The 20,823-nt window shown below is 35.3% G+C and overlaps 2 protein-coding genes across 2 annotated transcripts in view; both read left to right on the forward strand.

The window, feature by feature from the left end:
* LOC121424658 (structural maintenance of chromosomes protein 3-like) overlaps positions 1 to 6,621 on the forward strand; it is a 38,691-nt gene extending 32,070 nt beyond the window's left edge. Inside the window, exons 23-30 of the mRNA XM_041620393.1 lie at positions 39 to 147; positions 537 to 697; positions 1,171 to 1,401; positions 2,311 to 2,475; positions 2,943 to 3,014; positions 3,446 to 3,623; positions 4,400 to 4,506; positions 5,145 to 6,621. Coding sequence (XP_041476327.1) covers positions 39 to 147; positions 537 to 697; positions 1,171 to 1,401; positions 2,311 to 2,475; positions 2,943 to 3,014; positions 3,446 to 3,623; positions 4,400 to 4,506; positions 5,145 to 5,216 — 1,095 coding nt within the window. The 3' untranslated portion in view covers positions 5,217 to 6,621. The remainder of the gene's footprint in view (positions 1 to 38; positions 148 to 536; positions 698 to 1,170; positions 1,402 to 2,310; positions 2,476 to 2,942; positions 3,015 to 3,445; positions 3,624 to 4,399; positions 4,507 to 5,144) is intronic.
* A 6,881-nt stretch (positions 6,622 to 13,502) lies between these two features.
* The window catches only part of LOC121425249, a 42,159-nt gene continuing 34,838 nt past the window's right edge, over positions 13,503 to 20,823 (forward strand). Inside the window, exon 1 of the mRNA XM_041621269.1 lies at positions 13,503 to 13,695. Coding sequence (XP_041477203.1) covers positions 13,647 to 13,695 — 49 coding nt within the window. The 5' untranslated portion in view covers positions 13,503 to 13,646. The remainder of the gene's footprint in view (positions 13,696 to 20,823) is intronic.

The following is a 20,823-nucleotide window of genomic DNA, read 5'->3' on the forward strand; positions in this document are numbered from 1 at the left end:
ATATTGGATTTCAATGATTTGAAACATTTTTTTTGCAGGAGTTACAAGAAATCTCAGTTGAAGATCGCCGTCAGAAGCTTGAGAATAATACAATGGAGATGCAGACTGCCGATACGGCCATTGATACCAATAAGGCAAGACTAGAAGGTGAGCTTGTATTTAGTTTCAAGTTTAAGAATATAAGTTTGCTGCATAATTATCCCATCTCTCAGTGTTACCAATGTATGCTTTTATTGCACAGTAGGTTCACAACGTGAAAAGCTCTCGCCGCAATGTTTCATGACTTTATCCCTTGAGTCTCCCACATCATCTTCGATCAAATTTTGAGATGTCTGGGCTGTAATCCACTACCGTGTTTTAATTACCCTTTGAATTTTGTGTGAAAAGTTGTGTATATGGCTCCCTTGAATTATGGCTTGATTTAATCCCATTCAATTGTTTTATTTTTCACTCTCATTTCGTCATACTTGCGTTAAGAAATATATGTATTAATATTATACGTATATATTTTTTTCACCAATGATTGTTACTCCTAGACATCGATGCTCAGCTGGAAGGATTGAATCGGGAACAGAGCAGTAAACAAGGTGACTTAGAAGAATGGAAAAGCAAGGAAAGAGAATTTGGTGATAAAATCCAAGATGATGCCAAGATGCTTGAGAAGATGACCAATAAACAGAGTTTGCTCCTCAAAAAGGTATTTAAAGATACAATGTAATACTTTTTTTAACACCCCAAACAAATTAGAACTGATTTTTAAAGTTATCTTTAAAAAAATTCACTGTAAGATCCAATTTTCATTGATTTATAAATGATTTGTTGCAATTTCTACCAATTATCAAATTTTCAGTTTATTTTTATGCTCTGCAAAGTTGACAAAACTGTCTCTACTTGTGACAAAACATATTAATGAGGATCGGCCTGAGTTGATTCTCGGGGCCTAAGAGATCTGATGAAATAAAGGTGAAATTCATATTAGATGATGCAGAGAACACATGCTGTGAATTTGGTATGTTAAGTTGACATATTCAGTTTGGTCAATGAATATTAGACCACTTTTCTACTTCGCTCTCATACAGTATGATCTAATTATTATTGCCCAAGCTGTAGAAGTGGGCTTATCCAGACTTTATTGTACTTGATTGTTTTGCTCTCTCTGTTATGCTGTAGAAAGAAGAATGTATGCGTAAGATCCGAGAGCTGGGATCCCTGCCCAGCGATGCCTTTGAGAAGTACACCCACCTCTCCCTCAAGGCTCTCTTCAGGAAGCTTGAACAGTGTAACCAAGAGCTCAAGAAATACAGCCACGTCAACAAGAAGGCCCTCGACCAGTTTGTCAACTTCTCAGATCAGAAGGAGAAGCTCATCAAACGCAAGGATGAGTTGGACAGTGGTCATGCTGTAAGTATATTGGGGAAAAATCACCTTTAGCAGGGATGCCAACCTGATCAAAAACATTTCAGTATTTTAAAGGCTGAAAAACGGTATTTTGGTGAAGAAATCAGTATTTTCAGAGATAAACCATAGACAACACATAAAACTGAACTTTAAAAATCGGTATTTTGCATGGAACCATCAGTATTCTTTCTAATTTTTCAGTAATAATTACCGAAAACCAGTACCACTTGGCAGCTCTACTTCAGTCCTTTTTCAGGAGTAATTTCATGATGTAACTAAAGCGCCCTTTATGTTATCTTAAACACCATGCAAACCTTCAAAGATTTTAAATTCCTTACTACTCATTCCAATTCTTATTAAGCCATGATTTATCTGGTCAGTAGGTATTATTTGCAAAGTTTACCATCTAGTTATTTATTATTACTGAATAAAATATCTCAGAATAAGGAATAATTTGTCTAGAAAAAGTTTGTCTAGAAAAAGGTTCTCTAAATGATTCATATAAATTAATAATTGGATTGAGATCAATTAGATTCAGAGGCACTTTGATGAAATTCCTTTTCCATATCATCACAAAGTACTGCATTTACCATGTGCCTTATTGGCCTCAGAAAAAAAAAGTTTATGAAAACAAGAAATAACTGTCGAGAATAAAATTCTGGAGATATTTCATATAAATTTATGATTAGATAGAGATCAATCAATTAAAAAGATTTCAAATTTCATGATATTTTCATGATTTCCTTGGAACTGGAGTAGAAGGCAAGTGCCTTTTATTTAATTAAGTTTTTGCAGTCCAATGCGTTCCAAGGGAAATGCATTCTTTCAATTGTCATACGTAATTGTATTTCTTTTGCCAAATAAGATAATAATGATAATGAAACAATTTTACAAATCACTGTTTATGTGCAGGCGATCACTGATCTGATGAATGTCCTTGAACTGCGTAAATATGAAGCCATCCAGCTGACCTTCAAACAGGTGTCCAAGTACTTCAGTGAGGTCTTTGAGAAGTTGGTACCTGGAGGAAAAGCCACACTGGTCATGAAGAAAGGAGACTATGAAACATCTCAAGAGGTGAGTAGTCATTGATTTCTTTATAAATAATCCATTCTGAACCCAATTGCACAAAAAGGTACTGTTGTAATCCAAATAGGGTTGGGCAATTCCCAGCTTTCCCAGAACAGACTCCTGTCCTGGCCTAAGGCTTCGGTTCCAAGAGGAGTGGACTCCAGTGTCGGATAACACACTAGTGAATCAACAGATTACACAACGGGCTCTTCTCATGTCCGTATAGTGAATGAACCGAATGTGCACATCTAGCATGATAATACATATCCCCCTATCTTTCTCTTTCCCTTTCTCTGATACCCTCTCTCTCCTTCTTTTCCCCCCGCAGTATTAACTGACAAGTTTTTTCACACCTACTCCTACGAGAAAACAAATTTTAATCATGAACCATTGAAAACTTGAATAATTTTGTGTTTTGTATGTGAAAATGCTCTGGCTCTGCTGATGACGTTTTAAATTTGTTTGTATTACAGCTTGAGAGTGAAGGACCATCTGGATCAAGTGGACTTCCATTAGTAGAACAGTTTACAGGCGTTGGCATCAAGGTAAGATGATAGCTTAAAATTTCAGGCCACTGCCCATATTTTCAGGTAGTCCGTGTGTTGGTCCCATGTTTTTTTTTTTTTTCGTGCTTGCATTGTAGAAATGAGACACAGGCTGCTTTTCTACCCCCAGCCTCACATGCCCTCTCACCCTTACCCCAATATCATTCACTCCATTACCCGGAAAATCACATAGTTAACCACAAGACTAAGTGGCGTAGTGGCATAAACATGTGAGGCGGGGGATAATTAGATAGTGCCCTTCAAACATAAACATAATGCATACTTTATGCTTAATCATGTGTAGGAGGGGGATGAAAAAAAAAATTTCAACCTTCAACATTTTCTGAGCTGTCAGAGATATAAAATTTTGAGATACTAGGAGTTAACACCTCATAGATGATAATGAGAATCTTTGTCTCTTCTGCATTCAGGTGTCATTTTCTGGTAAGGCTGGTGAAACTCGTGAGATGCAGCAACTGTCAGGTGGTCAGAAGTCCCTTGTTGCCCTTACTCTGATCTTTGCCATCCAGAAATGTGATCCCGCTCCCTTCTACCTCTTTGATGAGATTGACTCGGCTCTAGATGCCATGCATAGGAAAGCAGTGGCTGGTAAGAGATTTTTTTTTAGCCTTCTTGCTTTCAATTCTCGGGGATGCCACTTTTTAGACTAATGTCTGATTATTTAAGAATTTTAAACGTGTTTCTACCATAGAAAATACCTTTTTTGATGTAGGAGAGGGGTGATTCTAGATGATTTTCAGTCTTTTTTTATCAAGTTAGATGACATCAATGATTCTGAGAAGGAAATTTATGTCATACCAAGCAGGTTTAACAAGCTGCATTTACTTTTTCAGAAATTTCATTTTTATTTTTAAAGGTAAATGCCAGTTTTGGTAACGATATCAAAATGAGTTTGTACAGAATCCAATGAAATGACCACCAAAGTGTCTGTTTGTATAAATAAAGAATATGTGCCAAAGGATTCTGGAAGAAATTGTCTAATTGCTGAGAAATTAGCAAATAAGCACTGGATTCGGGCCAAGCGTCGGGCACGACATTCAAAGCAATAATAATACACTGTCCCACGTGCGCTTATCTGTGTTGGTGATCTTCAGTGTGAATATTTTTCAGCGTAGATTTCAAGATTACACAAAGTTCAGTTTATGTGACTGTACCAGATCTAGATCCTCAATGATATACTGACAATTAAGCCTGGTTTTACAGACTTTGTCATGAAATCAGTGTTTAGTGCAACTACTGGCATTTCTCTTTAAAACAGCTTGAAATGTGAATAATAAAAATGTTTGTATTTGGAGTAGTTATTCTACTAGGTTTTGAATGATAATTCCTCGCCGAGCATCTGACATATCTCTCATCTCATGCAGATATGATCCATGAGCTTGCAGCTAATGCTCAATTCATCACAACGACCTTCAGGCCAGAGTTACTGGAATCGGCGGACAAGTTCTATGGTGTCAAGTTCAGGAATAAGGTGAGTGCTGTCTCTTGATCTTTGGATCAAGTTAACATTCACATTTAGCTGATGTTATTCTCAATACTATCAATATTAATGTAAAAAAATCAATGGAATATAGCCTTTACCTACAATGATGGGTTCCATTTGTCTCCTGTAGTGTTGACTGGGATTTTGCACCACTCCTCCCCTGCAAGTTTCTCTTGGTTCTTCAAGTTGGTTGGTTTCATTGCGTTACTCTTCACCTTAGGATCTCTCCACAGATTTTCAATAGTGTTCTGGGGCCTGTCTTACGAAGATTTGCAATTGATCCGATCGATCGCAACTATGGATGGCCAGCAACGTCAACATCTATTATGCATGTTTGTTCAAAATATTTTCTAGCTATGATGTATATTCATGCATTCATTGTTTTCTTGAAAATTCACTGTGCTTCTCTTTGTTTACAAAGCCCATAGTGCAAATTTCCTGTAGAAAAGATTATTCACCCGACTCTATTTCTTGACTTTCTTGGCAGTGTGTTCAGGGTCTGGATCTTCCAACAAGATAACGACCCCATGCCAACAAAGTCATGTTATGGTTTCGAGATAACACAACCAATGTATGTTACTTGAAAATTTTTAATAAGTCTGTTTATCTGTATCTATCTTTAATAGGTTAGCCACATTGACGTGATCAGCAAGGACCAAGCGCAGGATTTCCTTGAAGACGATGTCGCCCACACCTAATCACTCCAGACTCGCTTTACAAAACTCATAGTCTATTCCTTGTAGTTTATTTCTTTGTATCATTCAGCTCAAACTGTAAATATGAAACCTCACTTTTTTCTTCTAGTCATCCCAGTACCATCATTGTAAGTAAACTTTTGCTGATAGTTTACGAAAACAGACAACTGTTAAAGATCAGTCATTTTGAAGAAACATTCCAAATATAGCATGTGTGACGCACTGAAAGCTCTCTGAAAATACGGAATCCTGTCAATCAAGAATGTCATCTTGACAAACTTAATGTTTAAAATTTCATGAAAAACGCAATTGCTCGAAACAAAGGGTGGAAAATGTGGAGAAAAGACAAAGGAAAGTCTAATATTGATTGTTTGTGGTAAACTAGTAGTAGCTAACACATGTCCATATTTGACAGTGGTGTGAAGTAGCTTCCTGTATGGGACAACTCTAAAAGAAAAGACAATGAGCCTGATCAATCAACTGAAGACAAGTTACATGCGATTTGCCATATAAAGTACAACTGTGCTTGGACAATCGCGGAAGTGGTTAATGATATACCATTTGGAAAGTCCTAGAAAGGCTAAGAGAAGTGGATAAAGGTAGAAGTGAAATGGAGAGGCGAGACATTCTCCTGAGGACGACAAGAACACACTTGTCGACACGTCGAGATTGGGTGGTCCTTTTCAGGACCAACACTTGCCCAAGAAAGATACATGATGTACCATGAAACCTACTACACTATTTTCTTCGCCATGGAAACCTTCAGAAGTTATATCAGAGACAATAAAGAAAGGAGAGAAGATACTCTACTTTGTAACCTCCACTTTCTCTCCTCTCCATTCCACTTCTAAGTCTATCCAATTTTCTTAGTCCTTCCTAAGGCTCAAAATGCAGCATACCTTAAACCACTTCTGCGATCGTTCATGTCACCATGCAAACCTTCAGACATAACTTGGCTTGGATTATTCTATTACTTTTTTTTGTAGGAAAAGGTTATTTGTACACCAAGAAGTGTTTTTTTTTTTTTTTTTTTTTTTTTTACTTCTATTTAGTATGTGTAGATTCATGATGGTCTCTGTAAATATAAATCAGTGTTGGTAGATTTGATGGCCCATGGTTTGATATATTGAAGTAGGTGTCATTGTGCCTGAAGCATTTTTACAGGTAAAGGAAAGGAATTTGGGAAGTTAATGTCAAAAACAATGATTAATCTATGTACAAAGTAGAAAACAATGTGATAGGACTTATAGGACTTTGTTTATCATTTGATTATTCATACTAAACTGTTGAGTATGATTATGTTAAAAAGAATACTGCTCAATCTTATACTATGTTAGTATACCATGTTTTAGGTAGTGAAACATTAATTAATTATTTGATTAATTAACGATTGTAAGCCCACCCCCCCCCCCAAAAAAAAAGGGTCCTTAAAGAAATAAACATGTATTTTCTGAATGCTCTTACAAAAGTTATTCAGTCCTCACAAATTTATAGAGAAGTTGGGAAGAGAGTAATTCTTCACAAATTGGCAATTATGCTCTGAAAATGATTTAGTCTCAATAAATTGATCTGTATATATAAATTTCTGGTTCAGATTAGTTTAATAACTGGTATAATTATGAATATTACTATTTGGCTGATTTATCTCCCGTATTTATTTCCTCTTCAAATTTTGGGACTTTTTTTGCAACTCAATATTCATATTTATCTTCAAACTTCAGTGTAGATCGTTGGTGCTCTGTGATTTTGGTATATATGAATAGCTGACAATATGAGCAATCTTTATTATTATTACAAAGCAACCCCCAAAATTTAAAATATTTGGAAATCAGTTGCAATACTCATGAAAATGCACAGTATGTAATTGTAACAATTATTACACATTGTATGTTTATTTGGTTACCATGGTAATTCATCAAATGAGATTTCATTCTGAAATTAAGCTCACAGTAATTTCCGATATTCCAAAAGAGTAAGTGACGCCGCTTTGGTTTCTGTAACGTCTGCTCTGGCAACAATTGCTCCAGTGGATAATCTGCATGTTGTGCCAAACCTTAAACCTAACCTCAAAAAAAATTAAACCTAATTTCTATCTTTACATTATTTTGAACCAAAAACTCTATACCATCCTAACTCTAACCCTCTGCCTAGTGGCGGACCGTGACCCAGGAAGACAAAGCATTAGAGGGGCACAGCATTATTCACGAACAATACAGTGCCCCTCAATTCATCGTGTCCTCCGGGTCACGGTCCGCCACTGCTATGCCCTCTGAGATATTCAAATGTCGCAGGAGCATATGTCGTGTCACCGCTGCTTTGTCCTGTCATTTGCCATGTTCTCTTCTGGCACAAGCCATTGTCACTTTGGAAGAAGTCCCATGAAAATATTGTAAATATTCACTTGTTATTGTGCGAGTTATGTCCGTCTACTTTATAGAAATGTTTGAAAGCTTATGCTTATGGTTCTAAGTTGCTATTAAATTGCAAATTTTGTGACATTTAAATGGCTACAGTACTTGCTTGTGATTTTGAATGTCAGAATAATTGTGTGAGTGCATAGTCCAAGCTAATGAGTAATAATTGTATAAGTGTCTAGTCCAAGCTTGTATGAGTCATAGTTTAAGCTAATGAGTAATAATTGTATGAGTGCCTAGTCCAAGCTAATGAGTGATAATTGTATGAGTGTCTAGTCCAAGCTAATGAGTGATAATTGTATGAGTGTCTAGTCCAAGCTAATGAGTGATAATTGTATGAGTGTCTAGTCCAAGCTAATGAGTGATAATTGTATGAGTGTCTAGTCCAAGATAATGAGTGATAATTGTATGAGTGTCTAGTCCAAACTAATGAGTAATAATTGTATGAGTGTCTAGTCCAAGCTAATGAGTGATAATTGTATGAGTGTCTAGTCCAAGCTAATGAGTAATAATTGTATGAGTGTCTAGTCCAAGCTAATGAGTGATAATTGTATGAGTGTCTAGTCCAAGCTAATGAGTAATAATTGTATGAGTGTCTAGTCCAAGCTAATGAGTGATAATTGTATGAGTGTCTAGTCCAAGCTAATGAGTGATAATTGTATGAGTGTCTAGTCCAAGATAATGAGTGATAATTGTATGAGTGTCTAGTCCAAGCTAATGAGTAATAATTGTATGAGTGTCTAGTCCAAGCTAATGAGTGATAATTGTATGAGTGTCTAGTCCAAGCTAATGAGTAATAATTGTATGAGTGTCTAGTACAAGCTAATGAGTGATAATTGTATGAGTGTCTAGTACAAGCTAATGAGTGATAATTGTATGAGTGTCTAGTCCAAGCTAATAAGTGATAATTGTATGAGTGTCTAGTCCAAGCTAATGAGTAATAATTGTATGAGTGTCTAGTCCAAGCTAATGAGTAATAATTGTGTGAATGCATAGTCTAAGCTTATAAGTGATAACTGTACGAGTGCCTAGTCAAAACTTTACGGTGATGATTGTATGAGTGCATAATCTCAGCTAAAGAATAATAGTTGTGTGATTGCCAAGTAATGAATGTTTGGGTGCCTCATGAGTGATAATTTTTTCAGTGCATAGGTTAAGCCAAGTGATGGTTTTCATGAGTACCTACTCTCAGCTAATTATGATTACATTAATAATATTATTAGTATTATTTATTATTACGTATTATTACTATTATTATCATCATCGTTATTATTGTTAATATTATCATCATAATTATTATTGTTATCATTATTATTATTCATGTGCTGCGCCTTTCCCAAAATGGCCTGAAGCTAGCGCTTACAATTGGCATGGTAAATAAAGGAAAATGTTACAAATATAAAAATTATGCCTTTAATTCTAAAAATCTGAATTGGAAAATAGAAATGTTTCCATGTGTCTTCTTTAAGCTGATGAGTAATTGTGTGAGAGCCTATGATCTAACTTGGGATGTGTGAGTAATTATTGTTGAGTGTCTAGTGATAATGTATTCTTTAATTGTTGAGTTCGTCATCACTGAGAAGCTCATCAGAACCTTGTATTATTGTTAATAAAAAAAGATATAGTTCATCAAAGATCAAATGACATGAACTTACCCCCCCAAAAAAAAAAAATGACGAAACCTTTAGGGGCCGGGCTATTTATAAATCTATGTCAACACTTGCATTCAACAATGAAAGGCATGCGGACCATTGTGACGTTGTGAATATGCACACAGGTATGACTGTACTGTGAAAGCAACGAATAAAAGGTAAAGTCAAACATATCACTAAAGATATATACTTTTTTGTGGGACAGGTAGGTAATATATTTCATTTTCTATCAAAGAAATATGACCTGCATAATCGTGATATTCATTGTCGAGCTGTTTACATTAGAAATATCTTTCACAGTTCATGGTCATGGGTCCGCCGTGGAAAAGAGAGTTTCTAGTGTAAATATCTGTCTTGCCATTGAATGTATATTGTAATATGGTTTTAATGATAACAAAATCAAACTCTGATATTCCATTTTTTGTTTTTAAAAGTGCAGGCCCGCGTTAGTCCTTAATTCGTTGCAGGAGCATTATGCTGCGAATGGCAATCCGTTTTGTTGATAAATCTGGCATTCATGGCAAATAAATAAATAAGGGAATAAATAGATAGATAAATAAATAAATATATATAAATAAATAAATAATACAGCGGTTCATGCTTTGGTTTCTAAGTATTTTATACTAATGTAATCACCCCCGTCATAGGAACCATCACTGTTTCATACACAAAATGCACCATCTCCGCTGCCTCGGGAGTCAGGCAACCATTAATCGACGGTGTATTGTATTGTATTTATTTATTCAACCATAAAACACATATCAAAATAGCAATGTACAATAGATGATAAAATTAAATTATGGTTTGGGACACCGAAAAGCAAAATGCTTGTACATGGTATCCCAAAAAATTATAAAAAACAAGAAATAACTTACATTAAGAACAAATGCAATAACAACAGAACATAAGTTCACACACCAACATACGCACACACACACACCCTAACACACACACACACACAAATGCCTGAGACTAAAAGACTTAAGGGAGGTACATATATTTAAAGAGTGTCCATAAGTAGTGATTTGAACAGTAATTTAAATTTATTCAGAGTTGTACTTGATTTAATATCTGGTGGGAGTTCATTCTATTTCTTTACTCCATTGCTTATTAGGGACTGAAGACCAGCTGTAGTTTTAAAAAGAGGAATATAAAGCTTGTTACCTTGATGAGTGTTATAAGGGTGCAGTTCTGAATTAAATACAAAAGGATTATCCTTAGACTCAGGAATGATATTATTCAATGTGGAGTATATAAATATAATTGTATTAAAAGTGACAAGTCCATAAATAGGCAGTATTTTCAAATTTTTAAATAGAGGAGCAGATGGGGAACGAAAATCAGATTTGTTGATTATTCTAACTGCTTTCTTTTGAAGTAATTCAATTTTGGATAAATGAGTTTTATACGTGTTGCCCCAGACATGCACAACATCTAATCACAGACTTTCATATCCTACCGAGTATACACATATCATACCTGGGTAAAAAATATGATCGACATACCTAAAATTAAAACCAACATATGATATTCTATTTGGTGGCTTTAAAGTGCAAAGGCCCGCGTTGGTCCTTATTCGTTGCAGGAGCATAATGCTGCTTATGGCACTCCGTTTTTGTTGACAAATCTGGCAGCCGGATTCTACATTGATACCTCACTTGTTTTTACTGATATGCAACAAGCCCTAGTCTATGAATTTGAACGTTGGTTTGTGTCTTTTATTTTTGGTCTTGTTTCATAAAATGTTGTTATTGTCTTCTCTCAAATCAAGTATACAATAATAATATAAGTCTCATATCAAAGCAAATTAAACAATCACTATAAACGAGTATTATCACAGAATTATATTGTCGATAATATTAAGAATGAAAAATATAGAATTACCATGATAACGAAGAACACACACCTTGTCTCTACTACAGATTACAATTCATAAAAGTCTAAAATGATAAGAGAGAAAAGCAAAAGATACAAATAAGATTTAAACAAAAGAGTATAACCAGCGATGACTATGAAAATTCATCAAATGAATTCGATGAAATGAAATTAAACAATAGCGTTTAATGTAAGGTACAGACTTGTTTAATTGTAGCACCCAAATGCTAAAATGCAAAAATACTAACATAAATTTCACAATCATTATCATTGGTCTAATATTGGTATTAACAAAATACGAAGAGGAAATGTGATAATTATCATTTAAGAACATTTAAACCCTTATCACAGGCATTAACACAAACAATGAAACGTATTATTTTGAACACAGATTCTTTTCTATTATTACTCAGATGACATTTTAGAGCATGAATTACAACAACAAAAAATGTCTGGCTTTGTTTGCAATGCTGTAATGGTGGTAAAATAAGGGAGTGGAGATCGGTATTGTCAGTTGGTAGGATAACATTTTTGTTATTGTTAATAACCTTGCGTCGTTGCGAATACAATCAGCCTTTATCCCTTTATCATTAGTTTTTACAAATACAAATCGATTGAAGTTCAAACCGGATTTTCCCTTCCTATTTTACAACAATTGTTCTTCCGTTTCGATCTATTTTGACGTGTTTATCTTCAATCTTTCTCACTAGATCTGCGAATTGGTGCCCCTGGCCATCTCTCGATCTCTCCCTCACTCCCTCTCTCTCTCGATTGTTCCCACTCTCATCTCATGCCATAGTTCATGTTTTTATCTATACTAATTGCCATGCTATATACCTCTTTCAAAAAAATCTTTCCTGGATCTGTCTGCACCCCTCCCCCCAGAAACCCCACCCCTTTTCCTCAATCCGTCTCAAATCCCCCCCCCCCTCTATCTCTCTATTTATCTTTAAGCTGCTCATCCCTTTCTCACTCTCTCAAGCTCCGATTCATGTTTTGTTGACTTTCCTTCCTATTTCCCTTCCACAAATCTTCTCCATCTCGATCTCCTTATCAACCCACCCTTAAAAGGGATGCTCCGGGCTGAAAATATTTATATTTAAATAAATAGAGTAAAATTTACGGAGCATGCAAAATGCTGAAAATTTCATTAATATCGGATTACAAAATAATAAAGTTATTGAATTTTAAAATTTAGTAATATTTTTGGAAAGCAGTTATATGCACATCGAAAAACTGAAACTTTGTTTCATTTTTTTATGCATGTGTGAACAATGTATCTCATTTATTATGAAATAAATTTGCAGCACTATATCTAATGGATTAAATCAGTTGTCAATCCATTCTTTTTCATATCCTGGTATAAAAACTTTGAATAAACCTGATTTCATTCAATAGAATACAAAAGAAAAAGTGGGGATATGACATCATGGATTTGCTCACTGAATGAGGACATGCCTAGAACTGTTTCACCGGAATAATGCAAATCTTTAAAATGCCATAATTATATTCTTAGTCCGATTTTGATCAAATTTTCAGTGTTTTGTTTGTCTGATTTTTCTTTTTGTGTTTATATCGTATTAATTTCAGCCTGGAGCATCACTAATACCCTTTTCATAAACCTATCCTCCAATTAGCCGCCTAAGAGTAATGCGGATAATTCAATAAAAATTGCGTTCATAAACTCCGAAAATAAGCCGCATTATTTTTACGAGCGCCCGTCCTGAAAAAGGGGGATAATCGCCATGACAACTGGACACGCCCCCTCCGATGCGGTTGTGTTGGAAAAGGGTGACCTTGTGACCGCACCATGGCAATTATCCGCATAATTTGGAAATGCGTTCATAAACTCAAAATCTTGTCCCGATGCTGCTATTATGCGGATAATAGCAGCATCAGAGTAATGCGGATAACTCTTGTCCTCCTCCAATTTTACGACCAAATTATGCTGCTATTAGCCGCCTAATTCATTTTAATGGGGTTTATGAAAGGGGTATAGTTCCCTCTCTCTCCCTCTATATGACTCATGACTGTGCATCTCTCAACGTTCCATCTCTATTGACTCCACCTACCCTCAACTCCCCCGCCCCTCCCTTTCTCTCTATCTCTCACTCCCTCTCTTTATCCTTTTCTCTCAATTTCTTCCTCGATCCTTTTTATTGTAGTTCTTACTATGATCACGATGATTGTGCTATTTGTTTGGTTAAATGCCCAAATACAAAAGCATAGTATCTTTGACCTTATACCAATACAGGGCTGGCACGGATGTGCGTCATGTATTTATTATCCTAGCTAGTATAGAAGCCTTCTAACCCTGTATTCATTGAAATCACTGGACTATATCGATCAGCTTTCTGTTTTTTCGGTCTTCATGAAATTAAAGCGGAGTTAAAGACATGTGCAAATAGCTTGTAACCAACATCAAGTGGAACAACTACTATCTTCCAGTTTAGATCTCTATAGGTAAAATCATTGACATCATTCTCAGAGAGATGTATCTTCCCAGAGTAGCAGCTGCATTGCTGGTCGTATTATCTTATCGTAAGTATGATGTATATTGTAACTAGTATATTCTCCTTCGACCAAAATAACAATATGATATAAATTGGGCCTCCATTGCTATATGCCCTATATGTCTTTGCAAATTGTGCCTATTTCTATATGTCAACATATCACACTTTTACAGTATATTGGTAGTATAATATGGTGTAATATATCACCGTGGTATCACGTACCATGTCGTACAATCGAGTACCCGGCCCATCGTACTATTACATATTCGTATATTATACAGATTATATGCCAGTATAGAAATAAATGCATGTATGAATAGCAGTTTAGTCGTACTAGTATAGATATTGGAGTACGTATAGTAGTGGGTAGTAGTAGTAGTAGCAGTAGTAGATGCAGAAGTTGAAGTAGAAGTAGCAGTATACCGTGTGTCTCAAAAAAACGTAACACTTTTGAAATGGTTGCCAAATTGAGCATATTATTTCATGAAAAAATGTCAATATGTATGGAAAGCTAAAGGACCAACCTTTCATATGAAATGAAAAAATTGAAAAAAAAATCATGCTTCGATGAACAGGGTTCACTTAATTTAGAGGTGTGAAAATGGGCCTGCGCAGGATTTTTCCTTCCAATTTTGGACAGGTATAGCATACAAAATGAATTTGATATGAGATATTCATGATCGATGGATTAAGAGTTAAAAGGATGTTTTGAATACCAGTCCTTCCTCTCTGTATCAATCCCCAAACACCACCCATGCCACACACACGCGCGCACACACACACACACCCACACCAACTTCCACTCCCATCTTAATGTATCATTGATCTGGTAGATGTGAAAGATAATGTGAAAGACTTTTATCTTTACCGGTACCCTTACTCAATCGGTACTTTGAAAGCCGTGATATTCAGTCAAGAAGAAAAGATAGCCATGTGGACTATGAACTGATTACTTTTGTCAGATCTTTCATTTTAAGATGAACAAAGCAGTTGTAAATAAGAAAAAAAATAAAAGAAACATGAACATCTTTAAAAAAAAAAAGATTTAACTTGTTTTTGTCATGTCTGCCCTAATGTGTGTGTGTGTGTGTGTGTGTGTGTGCGCGCGCGCGTGTGCGTGTGTGTGTGTGGTTTGTGTGCGTGTGATAATTGGTTTGAGCAATTGCTTGATGGAATTAATGTTTCAGTGATTTATCGATTGATTTCATTGATCAAAATGAGTGACTGGTTAATAATTTGATTATTAATGGAAAAAAATGATCCACCAAACTTTCAGAAGAAAAGTGATAAAAAAGGAAGGAGTAGGTGAGAGGATAGGAAGAAGGTTGTCTGTGTGTGTGTGTGGGAGGGGGAGGACAGGGGATTGCGTAATGTTAATTTTGATTTGGAATATTTCAACTTAGCCAATTCCCATTCATCCTTAATCCGGTTCACATCTACCAGATCAATGATACAATAAGATGGGAGTGGAAGTGTGTGTGCGCGCGCGCGTGTGTGTGTACGTGCGTGTGTGTGTGTGGTTTGTGTGCGTGTGATGATTGGTTTGAGCAATTGCTTGATGGAATTAATATTTCAGTGATTTATCGATTGATTTCATTGATCAAAATGAGTGACTGGTTAATAATTTGATTATTAATGGAAAAAAAATGATCCACCAAACTTTCAGAAGAAAAGTGATAAAAAAAGGAAGGAGTAGGTGAGAGGATAGGAAGAAGGTTGTATGTGTGTGTGTGTGTGTGTGGGAGGGGGAGGACAGGGGGTTGCGTAATGTTAATTATGATTTGGAATATTTCAATTTAGCCAATTCCCATTCATCCTTAATCCCGTTCACATCTACCAGATCAATGATACAATAAGATGGGAGTGGAAGTGTGTGTGCGTGTGTGTGGGGGGGATGGGCGGTGGTGTTTCGGGATTGATAAATAACAGAGAAAAGGGAATGGTATTCAAGGTATTCAAAATATCCTGTTGATCCATCGATCATGAATATCTCATATCGACCTTATTTTGTAAGCTACAAGTAACTTACCTGTCCAAAATTGGAAGGAAAAATCATGCGCAGGCACATTTTCATACCTCTAACTTAAGTGAACACTGTTCATCGAAGCATGATTTTTTTTTCAAATTTTTCATATCATATGAAAGGTTGGTCCTTCAGCTTTCTATACATATCGACATTTCTTCATAAAATTACATATGCTCAATTTGGCAACCATTTCAAAAGTGTTACGTTTTTTTAGACACACGGTATAGTAGTAGTATAGTAGCAGTAGTAGATGTAGAAGTTGAAGTACTACTAGTAGTAGAAGTATTAGTAGTAGTAGAATAAGTAGTAGTAGTAGTAATAGTAGTAGTAGTAGTAGTAGTAGTAGTAGTAGTAGTAGTAATAGTAGTAATAGTAGTAGAGGAATAGAAGTAGAAGTAGGTTGAGAAATTATCAGTTCGGAGTAAAAAATAATATAAGTTCAAAGCAGCAAAATCAATCATCAAACCAAAGGGAGAATAAGTGAAACTAAAGTAGAGAAGCAAAAAAATATCCGATATTTCAAAATCGCGACTCTCAAAATAAAAACATGCGCATGAAGGGTAGGGGAATTAGGCGGGGTAAGTTGAGCACATGCAGGGGCAAGTTGAACCACCACCCCCAGGCCAATAATGAATGAATCAGACATTGTGGTAGTGTCATTGTATTGATGACCCATTGCATAACCCTTAACCCCACCACATTGTTTTCAATTTTGAAACAAAAAGTGTTAACAATATCCAAATTATGCATAATAAATTTTATAAAAAACGAAATCAATATGCTATCGTCTAATAAGATATTATGTTTTCGTTTACTTTGAATTCTGGTTACGACTCTTTGTAGCGAAATGATAACGATAATAAGCTTACATATATGTGCTCAATATTACTTCTACCACATCTAGCATTGCTTGTTTTCAATGGGCACAGTTGTTTTATCCCATCTTGGTATATTGTTTAATATGCTAATTCCATGTAAATAGATTTATGATATCTCTTATTTCCGTGTAAGCCAGGTGAAATACACTTATCTCAGTGACAAAATCCTTTTAAGCAGTTTTACTAACCTTATCGACATCTTTTTCATTTTCCCCCTTATTCCGGCACATTTCTATTTCATTTTCAATTCTTTAACCATTTGTTTATAATTTCTGTTTCTTATTTTATTCTTGCAAGCTTTTGAATTACTGACTTTATCCCCACAGAATCATACTGTGGTTACAACTATCCAAGATTACTGTTATCCCATGTATAAAATTATTCTACTCTTCTCCTTTCTTACATTTCAACATATAACATTTAGTGTATTACTTTTAACATGTCATTTTGCTACAGCAATTGTTATTGTATATATTTTGTATTTTACTTGTACATGTACAGAATTTCGCAATTCAGCCATCGGCTGCGATGAAGTTTTCTTAAAAACCATTTCAATTTCAATAATTCTTTCGAGGGAAAAATACAAATTTCACCCAAAAAAGTAAACAAGGATATGAAATAAAAGTGTTTTTTACCCGCACACGTCTTTAAATATTACAAATGAGAACAATATTGTTAGTCCAGGTATGGATTCTCATTCTTGTCACAGTCTTTTACATGATTGCATGGGCGTAAATCTGTCCGAAAGGTAGGGGGGACAACAGGGGCGGATCCAGCCTTCGCCAATGGGGGGGGGCGCGATTTTTTTCCAGCCATATGTTAATCCCCGATCGGCCGCTCGAAGATGATTTTTGTTTGTTTCATTGAAGGAGTAGTCCTCATGGCCACTTTTTAGATTTATTCTTATAATTCAACATAAATATATAATATCATAATCCTTATCTCCGCGAGCATTTTTTTTTGGGGGGGGTTATGTATTTTTCCTAAAAATTTGAACATTCTGGGCAAAGTTTGTTATCCTAAAAAAGATGTATATGCAACTAAATAATTACTTCGAACGTGAAGTGCGAGCAGACGTAAACTGATGGAAAAGCTTAGCCATGAATATGTTGCATATTTTAAAAATCAAATAATGCGAGCGCGAAGCGCGAGCTTGATTTTTTTTTTTGCCTAAAGAATGGAAATTCTAAGCACTTTTTGTAACTGAAACATATAATAGGTATATAACTAAACAATTGATGCGAAGCGCGAGCGGAAAATTTAGAGATTTAGACCTAAGAACCAGACACTCTACTCATGTTTTGTAAATCATGAAAAAGATGGGTAATTGGGGGCCTTCCTTACACCCGGTCCTTACATTAATAATGCGAGTGCAAAGTGCAGTCATAAAATATTTTTTATTTGAATTGATCGAAAAGGTACTTGTTAAGCACTGCTTGCATTTAGCCATGAAGATGTTACATATTTCAACAATCAAATAATGCTAGCGCGAATTGCGAGCTGAAATAGTTGACATTTCTACAAAAAGAATCGAAAATTTTAATCAATTTTCGTAATCGTGAACAGGGTAGCTATATAACTAACCAATTGATGCAAGCGAAGCGCGAGCAGAAAAATCCGAGATTTAGATCTAAAAACGGGACACTCTATTTATGTTTGTAAATCATGAAAAGGATGAGCAATAGGGGATCTTCTACATTAATAATGCGAGCCGACAAAGCGCGAGCAGAAAATTTTTGATATTGCGATCTGAAACTGGATAATGATTTTAATAGAGAACAAGTTGAATATCTGAATAAACATGCGCGTGTTTCAGATTTAGACCTAGAATCTAGGCATTCTACACCTCTTTTATCATGAAAAATCTGAAAAGAGTCCATTTCAGCTATATATCACAAGCACTTTGTAGGAAAATTGTGAGGTGGAACAGCTGACATTTCTCATTGTTATTTGAGTTTTGACGTAGGACCGGGACATCCTTGGGACATGTCATATGAAAATGATGACTATCTACCTATTCCTCTTGCTAAGCGCGAGATGAAACAAAAGGGAAATTTTAATCGTTAGATTATTGATATCTTATTTATTAATGCCTAATAAGGGCGAGAAATCTGATGATATTATGGCCTGAAAACTGTACATTGATTTCAAGCGATTTTGTAATTATGAATAGAATGCATCAGTCAAATTATTTTTTAACCATTACTGCGAGCACAAATCGCGAGCCAAAATCTTTGATAAACTGTCATGAAAATCAATATTGAGACGTACATAAATCGCCAATTAAAATGCGAGCGAGTAGCTGATACGTTTTGACAATCAGACTTGATTTTTTTTTCAAAGTAAATGGAATACACAAAAATAATAGGTACTTAATAAATTGAAATTTGCCAGCGCTCAGTGCGAGCAGAAAATGTCAATATTCAGACCATGGCCATGTCACTTTTACAGAGCACTTTTTAAAAATCAGTTTGTAAATCACACAAAATAATGAAAGTTCGATTTTCGAGGTGAAATGTGTAATGTTGACTTCCAAACTTGATATTTAAGCTCCATATTGAAAAGTCACCTGCCAGGCAATGCGAGCACGAAGCGCGAGCGAAAATTTCATATAGTGACATGAAAGATTCTTTTTGTTTTCCAAGTCTTCCCCTCATCTTATTTTAGTCACTCTGGAAGATTTGACAAGCCCCCCCCCCCCCAAGAAAAAAAAGGTTTTCACCCCAAATGTAAGGTCATTTAGTCCTAAATACAAGTATTATTTCGAATGTGAATGATGCATTTTTCTCCATCATAAAAGACCAAAAATAGTAGGGGGACATTTGATATTGTGTCCCCCCTACAATTTTTGGTAGGGGGGACATGTCCCTTCTGTCCCCTGGGATTTCCGCCCATGCAAGATTGATACATAAGAAATGTGTGGATGTGAAATTATCGCATTAAGTTTGGACCGGGGTAATTTGAGCCAAAGTAATTATTATGGTAATGTATAATAAAACAACAAACAAACCTTAAAACGCCATTGATATGCAGGCACAAAGGAGAAAATTCAAATGACAGTTTTTACTTTAGAGGATGTTCGTATTTAGTGAGAATTAGCAAGTGAAAAGACTTTAAATGAAAAAATGACATCCTGGTTCTTCCTGCATACATTTTGTACATAGTGTTTGTGGCTCAACTTACCCCAGAAGGTGGCACAATTTACCCCACAGATGGGGCACATTGAGCCATTTGACATCGTTTTTTTTAAAGGTCATAATTACTTTCAGTGTGAGGGTAGAAAGTTAGTGAAAAATATTTCCCAAGAATAAAATCTAAAGGCTAGGTACTCAATTCTACAATATCATTAGTCGTATCAATTCTAACATGCAAAATGCAAAAATGTCACAACTTACCCCGCCTTCCCTTATAGTTATACGTGTACTTAGGTTAATCAACATGTATATATGTTGATGACATTTTAGTGATCCGGCTTATTCAAAGATTATACTCATACTCCTTCTTGAATCTTTATAGTCCGACATAATTAGCGACATTTCGAAACAGCTAATAGCAAATTAGCAAATACTGAAGTGCCGTATCAAAGTCATAGTAATTCAAATTTAGAGGCTATATAGTCTCGCTTTAGTAAGCCTATTATAACAGAATCGTTGAATATCACAATTAACATAAATTTTGTGAGAATATAGAAGAGCACGCATTGCAAATCCGTATGCTGTTATTTAACCTCATATTTTACCCCTGCTACCAAATGATGTAAATAATGCCAAGATTATTAATGTTTGAATAAAAAAGGTGACTGGAAACTGAAAATGAGGAAAAGCAGCCCTTTTCAGTCTTTTGTATTCATATATTATCATATCCTACATTCAAATTGAGATCAATTTAAATTGGATCATGTATATATTACAATGTAAAAGAGAGGTATCGGATGAAATTTCATATCAGTCTAGCTATATAGCTATAATATATTGCTTCTTAACGCATGCAGGCTATACTTGAGCCTCATGTCTCTTCTTGCTAAAAGTTAGAGTCATTAAAATATTAGTCCACCTCCAACAAAAAGTGGATTTGAATAGAAAGAAAAAAAATCCAACAAGCATACACTGAAAATTGAAGTCAGATCTAAAATAAGAAAGTTATGACATCTTTAAGTTTCGCTTAATTTCACAAAATTGTTATATGCAGATCCCGGTCGGTATGCAAATGAGGGAACTGATGATATTACTCACCCACTATTTCTTTTGTATTA

This window comes from Lytechinus variegatus, chromosome 12 (genome assembly GCF_018143015.1).
Source record: "Lytechinus variegatus isolate NC3 chromosome 12, Lvar_3.0, whole genome shotgun sequence".
In the NCBI taxonomy this organism is placed as follows: Eukaryota; Metazoa; Echinodermata; class Echinoidea; order Temnopleuroida; family Toxopneustidae; genus Lytechinus; species Lytechinus variegatus.